This window comes from Echinops telfairi, unplaced genomic scaffold, assembly GCF_000313985.2.
Source record: "Echinops telfairi isolate 266 unplaced genomic scaffold, ASM31398v2 ScPeMD7_4;HRSCAF=17, whole genome shotgun sequence".
Classification (NCBI taxonomy): Eukaryota; Metazoa; Chordata; class Mammalia; order Afrosoricida; family Tenrecidae; genus Echinops; species Echinops telfairi.
In genome coordinates this window covers 185,837-204,280 of record NW_022103900.1, presented here as the reverse complement: position 1 = coordinate 204,280, position 18,444 = coordinate 185,837, and the positions used below count along the sequence as shown (strand labels likewise).

Sequence of the window (18,444 nt, the reverse complement as noted above, 5' to 3'; positions counted from 1 at the left end):
AGTTCATACAAAATGCTGACAAACTTTATAACAAGTTGTCTAATGCCATTACCTGCCACTCACCCCCCTCCAAAAAACAAAACTCACTGCCATCAACTCAGTTAATACACAGCTATATAGCACTGTATACTTCCATACACAGAAAATTCAACAAGCTACTGTTGAATGAGAACTCGGGGGAAAACAAGATAGCATATCCATTCTCCCACCATTACCACCAACACATGGAAGGCATACACATAGACACCAACTACGCTGGAAATAATAGTTTTTGGTATTCTGTTTACGACAATTGTTAACTCGTTAAACCTTAAAAGAGGCAATTCTGTAAATCTGAACATACTCTCTGTGTTACCAAGTAAGGAACAAAATTTTCTCACAGCTCAGAAAGCAGAACTCTTGTTTCTAGCCCTCAAAATCATATCTCCAAGTACCTAATGAAAAACTTTTAACAACTTGTATCTATAAATAGCGTGAGCGGAGGTGCAGCTATACTGCCAAAGGTGCTGTCCTTCAGAGAGCAGCACACAAATGCCTCGGCTTCCTGTTGGAATATAACTGGGAAGTCATACCAGCTTTAAAAGGCTAAGGATGCAGTAAAATCAATAGGATCGTCAGGTTCTTTTAAAAACTAACAATGGAAAGTTACACTACTTCTAAAGCCAGGTAAAAACAAGTCCCTTTGGCTCACTAACTCTTAGTAACAGAAATGTATCATCTTTCAAAATAAGGCACCTGTTATCAGACAAGTTAATACATGTTGGAATTAAGGAAGAATCTGATTCCCATAATATGGTTGCTGATTTCCTAAGCCATATTGAATCTCTAGCAAACAGTCTTACGGGAGGGAATTTTGTTTACAGATGAAAGAAAAGCCTCTTGTTAAGCCCCACTCCTTCTTCACAGTCTCTCAAATTTGCTTTATCCCTGCACTGCCACTGACAGTTTTCTGAAGTCCAGGTTTCACCTCATTACCTCCTCTTCTTGGCTGTTCTCTCTGCCACAACATTACAAAGCCTCCTTGATGTTATTTCTGCCGCAAACATCTTCCCATTCCAATCCATTCAGAATGTGTTAGTATGAGGTAAGTTAAAAAGCATTGCTACAAAGTCATGCTTTGTCAGGTGCCGTCCAGTGCTCTTTGACTGAGGGCATATCACCCTATGTACAAAAGAAGGTATCACTGCTCTGTCTTGCACCATCCTCCCAATTGCTATGTTTGAGCTCGTTGTTGCAACCACTGCCCAATTCATCCCCTTGAAAGTCTTCCTTTTTTTCACTGGCTGTCTAATTTACCAAGCATGATGTTTTCCTACGAGGAACGGTCTCCTGTTCGCAAGCCCAAAGAACGTAAGCTGAAGTCTCACCATTCTCATTTCTAAGGGGCAGTCTAGCTATGCTTCTCCAAGACAGATCTGTTTGTTCTTCTGGCCGTCCAAGGTACTTTCAATAGTACCATTTCTTCCCCAGTGGTCTTTCCTCCCTGTCCAGCTTTCCTATACAGCTGTGGCAAGTACAAACTACCGTTTGGGTCAGGTTAACCTCAGAGTGGTATCTTTGTTTTTTGCAGATTTGCCCAGAGCAATATATTGTTTATTTCTTGACTGTTAATTCCATGAGTGTTGATTGTGGAAATAAATGAAGTAAAATGAAACTCTCGGTGACTTCCATCTTTTCTATTTATAGTGATGTCATCTACTGAAACCTCTATTAAACAAAAATACCATAATGTGATGCTATAGTTTATTGACATATTTTCCATCTAGGACTATACACTTCTGAAGACAGTGTTTCAATCTCTCTTAACTCTTCCCTGAAAGAAGCCCTGGTAGTACGGCAGGATAAATGATGGGCTGCTAACCACACTCCCATCAGCTGCTCTGCAAGAGAAAGGCGAGCCTGCCTGCCCCACACAGATGGGCAGTCTCGGAAAACCTGTGGAACAGTTCTACTCGGCCCTGTTAAGGTTGGGGGCATTTTGATGCATTGGGGTCCACTTGATGGCAGTGGGGTAACCATCCCCCAAGAAGACTCTTCAATTTACACGGTGTTCAAACACAAGTTTCGGCATCCTCAAGGGATTCCATGTGTGTTCCTTTGAAATGTTCTTTGAGTTTGGGGAACAAAAAAGGTCTGAAGGGGCAAGATCAGGGTAAATGTAGGGTAAATGGAGTAAGGTTTCCCAATGAAATCCTCATAGGACAATTCTTGCTATCTTCAAATAAGGAGCAAAGTGAGGAGTAGTCATTGAAAAACACTCCTGGGCAAAATTTTCCTGAGTTATTTTAGCCAATGCATTCGAGCTTTGTTGAAAACTTGCCATAAGCTCTGACATCAAAACCATTTATCCATAGCATAAAAAGGATCCAAATTTGAATGCATAAAGGCAATGGAACTACTGAGAGACGCCATCTCCAGCCATCCAGGAATTAACTGCAAAGACATGTTTACATGTATGAACTGGAACTTGAACAGTAGTGTTTTTTTAATAACCCTCGTATGTAGATGCTAGAATATCAACTTTGTGAACTAAGTGACAGAATCCTGCAAAGCCTCAAAGTAGACAGAAACCTAAAATTTTTACCCTTAAAAAGGGTAGAAACCACAAATTATCTATACTGACATATGAGGGGCCTTCAAAACAAGCATGAAACAATGGAGTTGAAATGTGCTTGACACAATGGACGGATGGATGGATTGTGCTACGAGTTGTACTAGCCCCCAATAAAATGATTTAAAAAAAGAAAAAATGGAGTTGAAAGATAATGGAATTTTTTTCAGAAACTGTTTAAAGCCTCCTTGTATACACTAAAGATGAACCTCATAGACATTTTATTTGAGGGGAAAAAGGCATAAATAGAAATAGGATTACATTTACATGAAGTTCAAGAACAAGCAAAACTAATCATTGATGATGTAAGTACAAGTCGAGATTACCCCAAGGTAAAGGGCTGACTGAGAAGGGCAACGGAAATGCTGTTATCTGGATAACCAAGTATGCAGTTACACAAGCATGTAGCAACCAAATGTCTAACCCACATTGACACTAGGGCTGGAAGGCATCTTTAACATACAATGTAAACGCTGTCAGTCAATCAATACCCAGAGACTGCAAGGAATTTACCTACCAGCCAAAGTCCAAAGAAAGCAAGAATCCAGAAGAAACAGTAACAAATCTAAACTGCTCTTAAAATGCAAATTCAAAGCACTAAAGACACAAGGCCAGACTCTCATCACACATTGAGTTATTGGGAGATATCTAATAGATCCAGAAAAGAATAGAATGGAAAAAAACCCTGAAAACCTGAATAAAAATAAGAGGAAACGGACCTCCTCTTGCAGCACCCTCTCCTCCTGGTGGGATCCAGAGGCATGTCATCTAATGGCTGGGCCTAGAAGACCTGCTCATAAAACCATCTACTTGGATATGCAATCATCTTTTCAAAGCAAACAGCTCATTCCTATGGTTTCCCTTTTAAAACACTCTCAAAAAGACAAAATCATCATGAGGGAGAATGGCCCCGTGGTGGCCAGGGTTAGGAGTGAGAGAGCATACGTGTAAGGGGATAGCATAACAGAGTGCTTTGAAGTGGTGGCTGTGTTCTATATCCTGATTGTGGTGGTCCATCATGGGTCTATACTCATGGCAGAATGTGTAGACCTGAATACTAAAAAAAAAAAAAAAAAAGGAATTGTATGAGAATTTTAAATATAAATATGCACATGCCTTAGGGAAAGATGCATTTAGTTAGGAGCATACTATTTTATTGTATTTCATGCAATTTAAGAAACAGACAACCTATTTACAGGCTTTTTTTTTTGTCGCTGGTTTTATGCTATTGTTGTTTTGTTTTAGTTTGTTGGTTTGTTTTGCTGTCTTGTTTTTTGTGCATATTATTATCTTAGTAAGTCTATCTAGGTAGGATAGGCGGGAAAACAATCTGGACCGACAGTTCAAGGGACAAGGGGGGACATGGGAGAGGGGGAGACAGGAGAAAAAAAGTGGGTGTTAACACACCCAGGGATAAGGGAACAACAAGTGATCCAAAATTGAGGGCGAGGAGGGTGCAGGAGGCCTGGTAGGGCTTGATCAATGTAACCGAGAGGGATTACTGAAACCCAGATGAAGGCTGAACATAATAGTGGGACAAGATGAAAGAAAAAGGAAATAGTGGAAAGAACTAGGACGCAAAGGACATTTATAGAGGTCTAAATAAAGGCATGTACTTATGTAAATGTATTTATATATGATGATAGGGAAATAGTCCTATGGGAATATAGTTATAGGTTTAGTATTAAGGTAGCAGATAGACATTGAGCCTCTACTCAAGTACTCCCTCAATGCAAGAACACTTTGCTCTATTAAACAGGCATTCCATGATGCTCACCTTCCCGACACAATTGCTGAAGACAAAATGGGTGTAGAGGAAAATGTGCTAAAAAAAGCTGATGATGCCTGGCTATCAAAAGACATCGCATCTGGGATCTTAAAGGCTTGAAGATAAACAAGCAGACATCTAGCCGAGAAGCAACAAAAACCACATGGAAGAAGCACACCAGCCTGTGTGATCACGAGGTATCAATAGGATCAGGTATCAGACATCAAAGAACAAGAAATCCTATTATTGTGAATGAAGGGGAACACGGAGTGGAGACCCAAAGCCCATCTGTAGGCAACTGGACATCCCCTTACAGAAGGGTCTCGGGGAAGAGACAAGCCAGTCAAGGTGCGATATAGCACCAATGAAACATACAACTTTCCTCTAGTTCTTTAATGCTTCCTCACCGCCATTATCACAATCCCAATTCTACCTTACAAATCCGGCTAGACCAGAGAATGTACACTGGCACAGATAAGAGTTGGAAACACAGGGAATCCAGGACAGATAAACCCCTCAGGACCAATAATGAGAGTACCAATACCAGGAGGGGAAGGGGAAGGCAGGGGAACTGATCACAATGATCTACAAATAACCCCCTCCCTGGGGGATGGACAACAGAAAAGTGGGTGAAGGAAGGCATCGATCAGTGTAAGACATGGAAAAAAAATTATTTATAAATTATCAAAGGTAGGAGGCAGGAGGGGAGGGGGGGAAAAGAGGAGCTGACACCAAGGGCTCAAGTAGAAAGAAAATGTTTTGAGAATGATGATATAAACAAATGTGCATGACACAATGGATGGATGTATGGATTGTGATAAGAGTTGTACAAGCCCCCAATAAAATGATTTTTTTTTAAAAACAAAACCAGTAATTAAGAAGTGCAAAAAAGTACAGTTAAGCTTACTATTTGTCTTCAAGACAATTCTGACTTATAGACCGACCCTATGTGTGTACAGTAGAATTGCTGAGCTGCTCCCGGGAGTTCTCCTGGCTCTAACCTTACAGAAGCAGATTGCCTCCGAGGAGCCTCTGGGTGGGTTGAAACCGTGAACTAGTGAATAATCAAGGAGTTTACCTATCTGTACCACCCAAAGACTGCCAATTAAATGAGACACACCCAAACATTCAGCAGTTCCCTGTCCCCAGCCTTCTGTCACACTGGCTATGTCAACTCTTAGTTCCTGATAACTATCTACCACCTGGACGTCCCAGAACACAAATTCATGAAGATGCCCAACAACCCAATGCCTCTCTCCCAAAGCATGCTGCTCTTTCTATAGTTAGCATCCCAGGGAATGGCACTGTGATTCCTTTCACTGATGCAGTCTAGGCACCTGGAGTCACACTGGACTTCATCCTCTCTTTTAAACCCTCACATCAGTCCCCCGAACAGCAGAGAAGTAAAGTAAACTGAAAGAAGAACATTGAGGATTTTGCACAGGTACAGAATTAGCACTTCTTTCTCTACATAACTGAATCTCAAGTCTTGATTACCTAATTCTTTGCCTGCACCACAAATACCTCCAGAATGTCTTTCTAGACCTTCTCCAAAGGTGAAGCTTAATACATCAGTGCTTCTCAAGCTATCTGTGATGGGCTTTTAGAGGATGGTGGACTTTTGTACAATAGAGTAAAATTTAATTACTAGGCAAATAAATAGTATTTTATTGTGTTTTACAGGAAAATTTACACAACAAATTAGGTTTCCCCTTTAGCAATTTATACAAAGTGCTTCCTGACATTGGCTACAATGTTGACAATGTGTCAGCATTCTCGTTATTTACATTCTATTTGTTCTGTTCCCCTCGAGAGCACTGGCTTTCATTCCTTTCCCAGCATTCTTCAGCTTGCTTTAGGGTAAATGTTGAATGCCTGCTCTCAAGTAAGGTAATTCTTTAAGGAAGCACATTAGTCATGGGTGATAGTTTTTATTATGCAGGCCAATCTATTTAGCTACAAGATGACCTGCAGAAATAGTTTCAATTCCATGTCCAATGGGTGCATTGTGGCAATAATCTCAGTTCTGTCTGTGTCACCTTAGGATGTCAAGTCTGTTCTACATTTTTGTCCCATTCAATCCCGGAACTTCTATTATGTCCCTAGTCAGAAAGGCCAGTAGTGTTACCAGGGATCTAATTCTACTGGTTATATGTCAGAAAAGGTTATGGGTCCAGTGAGCTACATTCTTTAGGCTTTGCTTTCCTCCACTCTCTTCTGGTCCACATGAGTGGGATACAGAGCTGCACTGTAGATAGCCACTCACAAGTTTTTGAGATCCCCGATGCTTCCCACCAAACTAGGATGGAAGACATGATCTTTGTGAAGTTTCATTATGCTGACTAAGCTATCCTCCTAGACAGTGAATAAATTTTTAAAAACTAGTAAAGAATAGTAGTAAATTATTATGATGATGATTTGCTATAAAATGTCCTAAATGCTCAGTCTCAATGCCCAGTAGGGAACAAAAAGCGCTGAACCAAACCATAAGTTGCCTCTCCCAGGTCTTTCCTCCATTTGTTCAAGTAATACGTTGATCATAAGGCGCAATCTTGACCTAGCCTTTTATCCAAGTCCTTATTTTTGGCAGGGAATCATTTATGTTCTTGCCTCACTTTTGTGGTCAAAAGAACACAACCCAACACTCTACCCATTTTCCTCTCTCCATAAGTACCAGTTGATCTAATTTTCTCTTAATCCATTCAATTCTTACAGCTTAGAATTGGTACCTTTCTTTTCTCCAAATTAACGACTTCTTCTGCCATTTTTGTCCCCCTCAACTCATGGCAAAAGCAAAAAATACAAATGCTACAACTTAAAAAGTAAAAATGTCTCTTTAACCAACACAATCACTTCAGCAATAAAGTATTTCTAAATGGATCTAATCCAGAAAAGGAAATAAAATTCAATTAGAAGAGACTATCAACACAACATATACTTGGCTATGGAATAACCCTTCATACAAGAGGTAAAGATAAATAGAATTAAAGTCACACTTAATGGACAAACCCATGATTCATTTTGTGAAGCAAAGAAAACCTTCTATTAATTAGTCATTTCTCATTTGATGTGTGCAATAATAGAAACAAAGTACTGGTTTTAACAAAATTAATCAATTAAATAAACAATTGTACTTACGTGTTAGATGGAAGATTCCATCACAGGCACTAATATGAGATAAAAAGGCATTTCCCAGCCCCTGCCCATTGTGGGCTCCTTTCACAAGGCCAGCAATATCTACAACATTTAGAAAGGCAGGAATTTTGCTGGTGGTGGAAAAAAAAGAAAGGTAGTTTTATTATAAAACAATTATAGAAATCTGTTTATTAACCATATGAATTCCCTAGGCACTTTAGATAAATAATTTCCTCGGAGAACAATGCTTAAGAAGCATGTAAGGATTTGATAAATCAATGTTTTTAAGTTAAATAAGAAATAACCTTTTAAGGTATTAGGATTTCCATGCCTAGAAAAAAGAAAAAGTACTGTAATGCAGACTATATGTTTTTACCATGTCTTTAAAAACTGAAACACCCATTGTTATGCTAGAAAGTTCTGCTGGTACATGTGCACACACAACACCAGTGGAGAATATTTAGAGTATATGGATACAAGGCAATGTAATAATCATGAAATGAGCCAACTTAACATTGTGCCAATCACTGGACTATGTGCTACACACATATAAGTACTCATGCAAGCAGCAAAGAAGCCATGAGATAGGTGCCATCTATTAAGCCCGCCTTATAAGGGATAACATTGCACTTCAGAGAAGTTAAGAAATCTATTGCATGCGACAGTTAAGTATGAGGCCACCTTCCTATTTAATAAACACAAACTGAAGAACTGATGTGCAATGCAGCTATCATGTCTACAACTTTTTCTCAAAGTTCAGTGAAAGCTAGATAAAGATTATAATTTATGTGGCTTTTATATACATCTGAAGTCATTTGAAAATAAGTTTTCAAAAGAACATGGGCATCAGTTTCAGGGGCTAACTTGAGGAATACAATTTGAGCATTAAAATAATAACAATAGTGATGGATTATAATCAATTGAGTAGCACTGACATAAATTAAAATATAAAGAAAAAAGACAGAGAGAATCGATCACAAGAATCAGCCTAGAACCCCCTCCCAGGGGGACAAATAACAGAAAAGTGGGTGAGGGGTGATGGAGGATGATGTAAGATATGGAAAAAATAATCTATAACTTATCAAGGGTTCATGAGGGAAGGCGGGCGGGGGAGAGAGGGGGAAGAAATGGGGAGCTGATATCAGGGGCTCAAGTAGGTAGAGAATGCTTTGAAAATTATGATCGCGGTCTATGTGCAAATATGCTTGACACACTGGAGAAATGTATGGATTGTGGTAAGAGATGTGAGAACCCCCAATAAAATTATTTAAAAACAAAACAAGAAAGCTCCTTCTTACAGTATAATGCCAACTAACAAATGAAGAACAAAATTATAAAATCGCCATTTGATACTCATCAGAGTAATAATGAATCCCAAAAATCCCTGGATCTTAACACTAGAGGGTGAACTGTACTTAAGAGTCATAGAAATTGCTGAAAGAATGAAAGGAAGGGTGGGGAAGAGAAAGATTCACACTAATCTTGAGCTCTGACTTGGGCTTTGACTGGGGAAATGACAGTGCTATTTATTGACTTATAAAGTATTAAGGAAGAGCAAGTTCAGGGTAAGACAGGGTGAAAGTAGGAGGCCTGTTCTGGAGAAGTAGAGTCTGAGGCAGCAATTTAGTGACTGTGTCAAGTGTCACGATGGTGGGTATACATAAACCCAGAGTTCAGGAGAATTCAGGGATGGAGACAGATATTTGAGATTCATCAGCACATTTCAAAACAGCAAAAAATCTAAAGACATACTAAATTCTCAATAGTAGAGAAATAGTATATAAACTGTAGTATATCCATACAGTACAATGTTAAGTACAAGTTTTAGAAGATATTAAAATGCTTATTTAAGTCTGTACTTATTAATCTAGAAAGACACTAATAGAAACAAAAGAATAACAATAGAAACAATAACAACAGAAACAAAAAACAGTGGTTTGAACCCACCAGCTGTTCCCAGGGAGAAGGGTGAGCCTATCTGCCCCTGTAAAGATTGAGTCTGGGAAACCCTACAGAACAGTCCAGCTCCCTCCTCGAGGTTTGTAATGAACCGGGACCATCTCGATGGCAGTGGGTTTCAGGTGCAGGGATTTATACAAGGCCCCCAAATAAACAATGTCTTAAATATTTTCTTACCTTGCTGGTTTGTGGTACTGGCAAAGAAAATCAAACCTGTCATCAGGCACAGGTACTCTGCTCTCATTAGGATCAATAGTGCAGAATGGAAAATTTTCTGCTGAAGCCTGACTGTTGGTTAATACATTGAAGAAGGTAGATTTCCTAAAAGAAATAAAAAGCCATTTCAATCAATTATTTGGTTAATACTGAGAAAAATTTATCTCATTCTAATTCCAATGTTCAATTAAGATGATGGCATGAAAATACAATTGAATAGTGGAAAAGAAAATACATTTTAACTAAAAGAAATCAATGAATGTTTCAATTCTGCAGCTCCTGACTTATAATTATGTTTCTATTTCAGGCTATTTGGAAGTTGAACAGCATTTTCCCAAAACATGTTTGTTATAAATGATAGCTGGAGTCACACTTAATACCACAAAGACTATTTTATTCGTGGTCCCTGATAAAAACAATGACCCCACCCACACCTAAGAGAACCTTTTCTAACGTAAATATACAAAGATGCAAAGCTATTTTGTTCAATTACTTCTTCAGTATTCCACAGTGCAGAGTAAACACTAACTTGGTCAAAAGAAATGGGAGATGGAAGCTCAGACTCTTATAATTGAATTGCTAAAAATTTGAATTGTTTCAATAATTTTGAATTGTTTAAATACAGAATAAAAACTGATGAACAGTAAATAACTAATTGGTCAACAATTATGCCCCATAACCCATCTATGAGTCTGTCACCCTGTGGTAACTTGAGTGTTCCCGTGATGCTGAAAGCTAGAGCACCGTTGTATGTTGAACACCATTGGGCACCCATTGTGGTCAGATAATAGTAATGCTGCCAGACTAAGATGGGCTAGGAAGAAATTAGCCAATGAAAACTTTATGGATCACGACGTAACTTTGTTCTACTCGCTTGTTTAGAGTATGCCAACAGGAAGGATCCATCATCAGGGAAAGTCATCATGCATGGTAGAGCAGAGTGGAGTGCTGGTTATTGTGAGGATAACATAAGGGCCAGGCAACGTTGCATTCTGTAGTCGATAAAGCCACTGTGGGGCTGAGTCAGTGCAACAGCAACTAACACCACCTGATTCTTATTAGGCGCGTGTGCTCAGAGGATGGCAATTCATATCAATATCAAGAACATTGTTAAAAATATGATCATTGCCATGTTAAAACACAAAGTACAATTCAAAACTACAGAGGCTTTTTAAAAGTTGACTTGTTTTGTACTGCGGTTCAATTCTATCACTAAGACAGCAAAGAATTCACTATTCTGTCTGTCCTTGCTCTAGAAATAGGATTGTAACACCCATGCGGTTTTAAAATGAAAAATACGGTTAGAAAATATTTTTATTTCTTAACTGGAAGGGTTTCTTATTTCTTAACTAAGGGTCATGTGCGAGAAACCTGTTGCTAAATGAACAGACATGGTTATAAAAAATATTTGCATACAGATCAAATGATAACAAAAGCATACTCAAAAGTATAATGCTGTTAGGATGATGGGATTATAGATAATTATTTTTCTCATTTTCAAACATTTTATAAGGTAAAAACGTTTATTACAATGAAATCTAATCAGCCTATCGCAACAGAAAAACCTTAGACTTACTACAGTTGGTTCAAGGGGCCCTGGTGGCACAACTATTAAAGCACTCTGCTACAAAGTTGGAACCCACAAGAAAAAGATGTGTCAGTCTGCTCCCATACAGACTGACAACCTTGGAATCTTATGGGGCAGTTCTACTCCATCTTTTAAGGTTGCTATGAGTCAGAATTGATTCAATGACACCAAGTGCAGTTTGAGTTTAGTTGGCTGAACTGATAGAATTTTTAAACCAAAGAATCAGTTCTCTGAGAAGAGAATGGTGAATAAAAAAGCAATGATTGAGGCTTACCTAAATACTACTTGTAAACAACTTTTAGCAACAAGATACTTACATTGTACTCAGAGGTCTATACTGCTCTTATATCACTCCAAACTAAGCTCTCGTAGTAGAAATTCTTGCTAACATAGCCAGATAAATCACTAATAGTTATTCAGAACACAATGGTCAAATCAAGTTTTCAAATGTCTGTTTAAAATAGAGCAATGAATGTTTAAAAGCATGTATTATATGTATATGAATGTGAGTGTCTACTCAAGCACACGCACCACCAAGTCAATTCCAACTCACAGTAATCCCATAGGACAGAGCAGAACTGGCCCTATCATAGGTTTCCCAGGCTGAAATACTGATGGGGGCAGACCGCCAGGCCTTTTCTCCCATGCAGCCAATGGTAGGTTTGAACAGCCTGCCTAATGGCTAATAGCCGAATGCTTTACCATGGGGAATTCCACCAAGTCTTGAGAAAAAAGTTAACGTCAATGCTGCACACACTTGTCCAGAATATGGACAAGAATGGCAAATTCAAGGGCTCGTTTTATGAAGTGAGTATACCCCGATACTACACCAGGCAAAGGCATCACCAGAATAGAAATTACACAGCAACATGCTTTATAAACACAGACACAAAATGTTCGACAACATTTTAGCCCACAGAATCCAACAAAACATTGTTTAATACATCATGATCAAATGGGATTTATACCATATATGCATGGGTAGCTCAACATTAGAAAAGCAATCGGTATAGTCCATCATATAAATGAAGCAAAAGAAAGATCATGTAATCATTATGAACCATGCAGAAAACGTACTGACAAAATCCAATGTCCATTTTTTATTAAAACGCCCAATAATAGAAGGGAAATCGTTCATCATAATAACGGCCATATATATAAACCAATGGCCAACATTCACTTAATAGGTTAAAGCTGAAAGCATGTACCCTGAGAACAGGAAGCAGATAAGGAAGCCCTTTATCACCACTCTCATTTATTACAGTGCAAGAAGTCTTGGCGAGAGCCATTAGACATCAAAAAGAAATCAAAGGCACCCAAATTGGCACCAAAGAAAAAAGTAAAATGCTATTTGCACATGATATGATTCTATATGTAGAAAACCCCAAAGACTCACAAGAAAATTGCTGGAACTGACTGAAAAATCCAGCAATGTGGCAAGATATAAAATCAACATCTAAATATCAACAGGACTCTATATTTTCTAAGGACAGGAACTCTGAAAAGGAAATTAATAAAACAATACTACTTACAACAACCACCCAAAAGATAAAATACTTAGGAATAAACCTAATGAGAGAAACAAAAGACTTGTTCAAAGAAAACTTCAAAACATTAGTACTAGAAACTAAAAAAGGCATACATAAGTAGAAGATTCGGAAAATATTCCATGTTCATGGATAGGAAGGTCTAATATTGTAAAGATATCAATACTACCCAGAGCAATCTCTAAATATAATGCAATTACAATCTATGTTAATCTTTCAGGAAATGAAAAGCTAACCACCAAGTTTATATTGAAAGAAACTCAGGAATGAATGTTTAAAGGAGCATTAAGCTAAGCACTACTAAAAGAGAAAGGAGGCCTCTCACTTTCTGACTCTTAAACCTATTGCAGAACCACAGCAGTCAAACAGGCCAGTATTGGCTCAGTGACAGACATGTAGACCAGTGAAAAGAACATACAAGCACAAGTAACACCAAGCCCCTACAGACAACTGCTTTTCTTTTTTTAATAAAAGGCCAAAACACCTTCAATGAGGAAGAGGCATCCTCTTCAACAAATGGTGCTGGCAAAACTGGATCTCCATTTACAAAAGGATGAAACAGGACCCATACTTCATACGATGTACAAAAATGAACTAAAGATGCCTTAAAGACCTAAATGCCAATCCTAAAAGTTCGTCAATGAAACAAAAGAGAGAAACCTAAAGGTCCTAATACTAGGCACAGTCACACTATCAAGCATAATGAACAACACTCACACCAAAGAAGATAAAAGAGAGGACTGTAGCCTCCTGAAAATATACCACTTGTGTGCATCCAAAGACTTCACCGAATAGTGACAAAAGGACAACCCATATTGAGAAAAAAACCTGTCAATGTTAAATTGAAAAAGGAGGCTAATCTAAAAAATCTATAGGAGACTATAACACCACTAGAAAAAATGAATAACAAATCTTAAAATGAGCTGAAGACATGAATAATTTACTAAATGTAACATCCAGGTGACAAACATCTGAAGAAATGCTCGCAATCAGTATCCACTAGAAAAATGCAAACCTACTGAGATACCACCTCACACCAGCACTGAGAGCAAAGTAATGATTTTAAAAAAACATAAAATAACAAATGCTAGCAAGAACCTTTATATTCTGCAGGCGGGACTGTAAAATTGTACAGTCATTGTGAAAAACAGTACGGTGGTTCCTTAAACAAATGGGGATAGAAATATTACAGGACCCAGCAGTCTATTTGGCATATAGCCTAAAGAAATAAGCAGAAAAATATGAACAGATGTATGGCACACTATGTTTTTCACAGTACTATTCACAATAGCAAGATAGAAACAACCCAACCGAGTTAATGGAGGAATGGGTAAATAAACTCTAGTCCATATATACAATGGGCTACTATGCACCCATGAAGAATGATGATGAAACAAACACCTCATGGCACGGACCACTTCAAAAGAGACTGTGTTGTGTTGGTAAACCCTATGACGGCAAGTGTTGGATGAGATCACTATTATTTAAAACTAAAAGCTGCCGCAGGCTCCATCTCTTACAGCAGCCCTCCTCCAACCCTCCTCCTGCCTCTACGTGGGTTTGGCAATGTGCTGCACTGTCACACAGAACCACCAACTGTGCTTAAATGGCTTATTCAGGAATGGGGTACAGCTTGGGGTCAGGAGAGGATTTAGACCCCAGAGCGTATAGGCCAACTCTCCTGTCACAGTGCAGGGCAGCTCTCCGCCACATCAGGATAGGCTCCCCGGGCCCTGCATCTATAGCCAGGAGCTCTGCCACTGGTCCCCATCCAGGACTTTGTGTCACAGTCTTTGACCATGTTAGTTCTTTTAGGACAGCAGTCCTCGACCTTCCTTATGCCACGGCCCTTTCATACAGTTCCTCATGTGGTGGTGACCCCCCAACCAAACATTATTTTTGTTGTTACTTCATAACTGTAATTTTGCTACTGTTATGAATCGGGCAACCCCTGTGAAAGGTCATTCAACCCCCAAAGGGGTCACGACCCACTGGTTGAGAAGCGCTGTTTTCGGAGGTTCCTTGTTTCTTCCTTTTGTTTTTTCCTACAGCTTTCTTATTTCTTTCTCTCTGAAAGTATCTCTAGGTTTGGGTGACGCATTGAGCTGCTATCTGCAAGGTTAGCAGTTCAAAACCACCAGGCACTCCTCGGAAAAAGATGAAGCTTTCTACTCCCCAAAACAGTTAGTCTTGGAAGCCCACAGGGGCAAATCTGTTCTGTCCTAGAGTCACGCTGAGTTGGCAATGACATGATAGCATGAGTTTGGTGGTGGTGTTTTTTTAATCATTTTATTGGAGGCTCTTACATGTCTTATCACAATACAAACATACATCCATTGTGTCAAGCACATTTGTATGTATGTTGCCATTTTCAAAACGTTTTCTAATTGAGCCCTTGGTATCAGCTAGTTTCCCCCCCTCGCCTACCCTCCCTCCCTCATGAACCCTTGATAATTTATAAAATTTTTTTCATGTCTTACACTGACTGCTGTCTCCCTCCCCCCACTTTTCTGTTGTTTGTCCCCATGTGAAGGGGTGGTATGTAGAACATTGTGATTGGTTCCCCCTTTCTCCCCTACCTCCCCCTCACTCTCCTGGTATCGTGACTGTCATTATTGGTCCTGAGGAGTTTCTGTCCTGGATTTCCTGTGTTTTCAGCTCTTACCTGTACCCTTGTACATGCTCTGGTCTAGCCAGATTTTTAAGGTAGAATTGGGGTCATGATAATGGGGTGGGAGGAAGCATTAAAGAACTAGAGGAAAGCTGTATGTTTCATCGTTGTTATACTGTACCCTGACTAACGAGTCTCTTACTTGTGACCCTGCTGTGAGGGGATGTTGAGTTGCCTACAGATGGGCTTTGAGTCCCCACTCCACACTCCCCCTCATTCACAAGGATATGATTTCTTGTCCTTTGATGCCTGATACCTGATCCCATCGACACCTCATGATCACAGAGGCTGGTGTCCTTCTTCCATGTGGGCTTTGTTGCTTCTCAGCAGGATAGCCGCTTATTTATGTTCAAGCCTTTAAGACCCTAGACACTATATCTTTTGATAGCTGGGCACCATCAGCTTTCTTCACATTTGCTTATGTACCCATTTGGTCTTCAGCGATTGTGTCAGGAAGGCATCATGGAATGCCAGGTTATTAGAACAAAGTGTTTTTGAGTTGAGGGAGTACTTGAGTAGAGTCCCAATGTCTGACTGCTACCTTAATACTTAACATATAAATATTTGTACATAGACCTATTTCCCTGTCATTATATATAAATATATTTACATATGTACATGCCTAAATATAAACTTCTATGAATGTGCTTTGCCTCCTAGTTCTTTCCTCTATTTCCTTTTACTTTCCTCTTGTTCCACTATCATGTTTGGCCTTCATTCGGGTTTCAATAATTCCTCTCGGCTACATTGTCCTTGATCAAGCCCCACCAGGCATCCTATGCCCTCCTCACCATCAATTTTAGATCACTGGTCCCGTCAATCCCCTTCCTTTTTGTTGACAATCCCCTTCCTTTCCCTGCCTCCACCTCTCCTGTGTCCGGTGACACCCCGCCCACCCCACCTCCTGGAACCGCTAGTCCTGCTGTTTCCTCCTTCAGATTGTTTTGAATAGACACACAATTCCTTGTCAATTTGAAGACATAGCCCAGTAGGGGAGCCACAACTGGGCAATTGCATCCCTCCTGAGAGACTACAGCCATTTGCACGTCATACGCACAGCAGGCTGTCATCACTGCATTAGAAAAAAAGTCACTTCATTTTCAAGGGTATATCGCCCATTCCAAGGAACACTGGTGGTGCCACGGTTAAAGCCCTCAGCTACCACCAAAATGTAGGTGGTTGAAACAAAACGGCCATTCCACAAGAGAAAGATGAGACAGGTATGGTAGTTACATAATCTGTTGTCAACTTGAGACTCTACAAGTGAAGGAGTAGAGTCTAGCCTGTCAATCAGGTTGCTGCTTGAAGACCTCATTTGGAAGCGTTATGGAGATAAATAGCTCGCTGGAGATGGGACAAACGCTTACTCCCTGTGAAACATTCTCCCGCGGACAAGACACATGGAGCTCCACTAAAGCTCTGGAGCTGAAGGAGCCACATGGAGACGCCTACCAGCACTGAGAGGCTTCCACCACCACTGGATCCACAAGACTTTCCACCCACTGGCCTGTGATCTTTCTTCCTGCATTCAGTGCTGTTACATGTGCTGTGTGAGTATGAAGAAGAATTTATAGACTGGTAGGGGGCATATGGGCTAATACCAGACTTATGGACTTGATCTGAACTGGGCTGGGATGTTTTCTTAATATACAATTGCTCTGTGATATAAAGTTCCCTCTTATACACGAGTGTCCGTGAATTTGTTTCTCAAGTCCACTCAGACTAACACAGCAGGCTGCATCTATAAAGATTTATAGCCTTAGAAATGTTATAGCAAAAACAAAGAACAAGAAATGTCATAAGCAGATCTGTCCATAGAGTTGTTACAGTCAGAATCCGCTTGATGACCCAGTGAGTCTTTCATTTATTTCTAAGTCTTACCAAAAGCACTTTGCAGCAAATCTGGGTGAGCCTACTGGCCTACTATGGGGCACTGACGTTAGATTTAAGACGTCAATTACCAGTCGCAGCAGACCACAATAGATGAAATGACTTTATACTCAAGGGTTCTTAGCAATTCTCAAATGTTCGCTGGTAACCTTTTAAAGATGCTACGTAATTGTTCTGAAAATAGGAAGTAATGCATTTATTGAGTCTTCCTATAGAAACTGTACTTTTGGGAAAACGAGAAATTAGTAATGACAAGATTACTTTATAGACATATTCCAGTCAATAAATGAGGAAGGAATAAAAGATCAGAATTCTGCAATTCCCAAAGAATTAACAGATCCAGGTAATGATCACCAATGAAAGTTAATATCAAAAAAGTGGGGTAAGGACAGTTACCTCCTGCAAAAGTATGTGAGGACTTCAAACAGTTCAGGGAAAAATAGAAATGAGATGAGTATTAAAGATCTATAAAGTTTATTTCTTACCATTAGCACCATTAAGCCCAAGAAACATTTGTAAGTGATGATACCAACTAAATGGTATCTGTTTAGTCTATCCCTAAAGAACTGAGGATCCTGGGAACTTAACCATGTCAGCGCACTCTTTTACATTATTAACTGAGGAAAAACGAGTGCTCTTTAAAGACTTCAGTTTCGGAAACAAAGAGAAGCCAGAAGGATCCAAATCAAGAAGGTGGATGTTTAATGATTTCCCAATGAACAGTTCACAAAAACCACCCTAGTTTGATGGAAGTTAGGAGCAAAAGCATTATTGTGGTGAGGGACTCTCAGGTGAAGCTTTCCACTTGTTTTTCTGCTAAAGCTTTGGTTAATTTTTGAAAAACTCTCTTACCAAGCAGACGTTAACATTCTTTGTCCTTACAGAAAGTCAACAGGCATAATGTCTTGCTTGGGCATTTCCTAAAACATGCTGTCATGAACTTTGCTATTGACCAGTCCATTTTTGCCTTGACTGGCCCACTTCCACCTTTTGGTAACACTGCTTTGATTTTGCTTTGTTTTCAGGCTCACACTGGTAAAGCCAATGGTTCATCTCCTG

The 18,444-nt window shown here is 39.5% G+C and overlaps 1 protein-coding gene across 1 annotated transcript in view; it reads right to left on the bottom strand.

Annotated features, from left to right (window-relative positions):
• The window catches only part of OLA1 (Obg like ATPase 1), a 150,378-nt gene that overhangs the window by 114,296 nt on the left and 17,638 nt on the right, over positions 1-18,444 (bottom strand). The window contains exons 3-4 of the mRNA XM_004703730.2: positions 9,651-9,794; positions 7,518-7,645 (exon numbers count right to left, since the gene is read on the bottom strand). Coding sequence (XP_004703787.1) covers positions 7,518-7,645; positions 9,651-9,794 — 272 coding nt within the window. The remainder of the gene's footprint in view (positions 1-7,517; positions 7,646-9,650; positions 9,795-18,444) is intronic.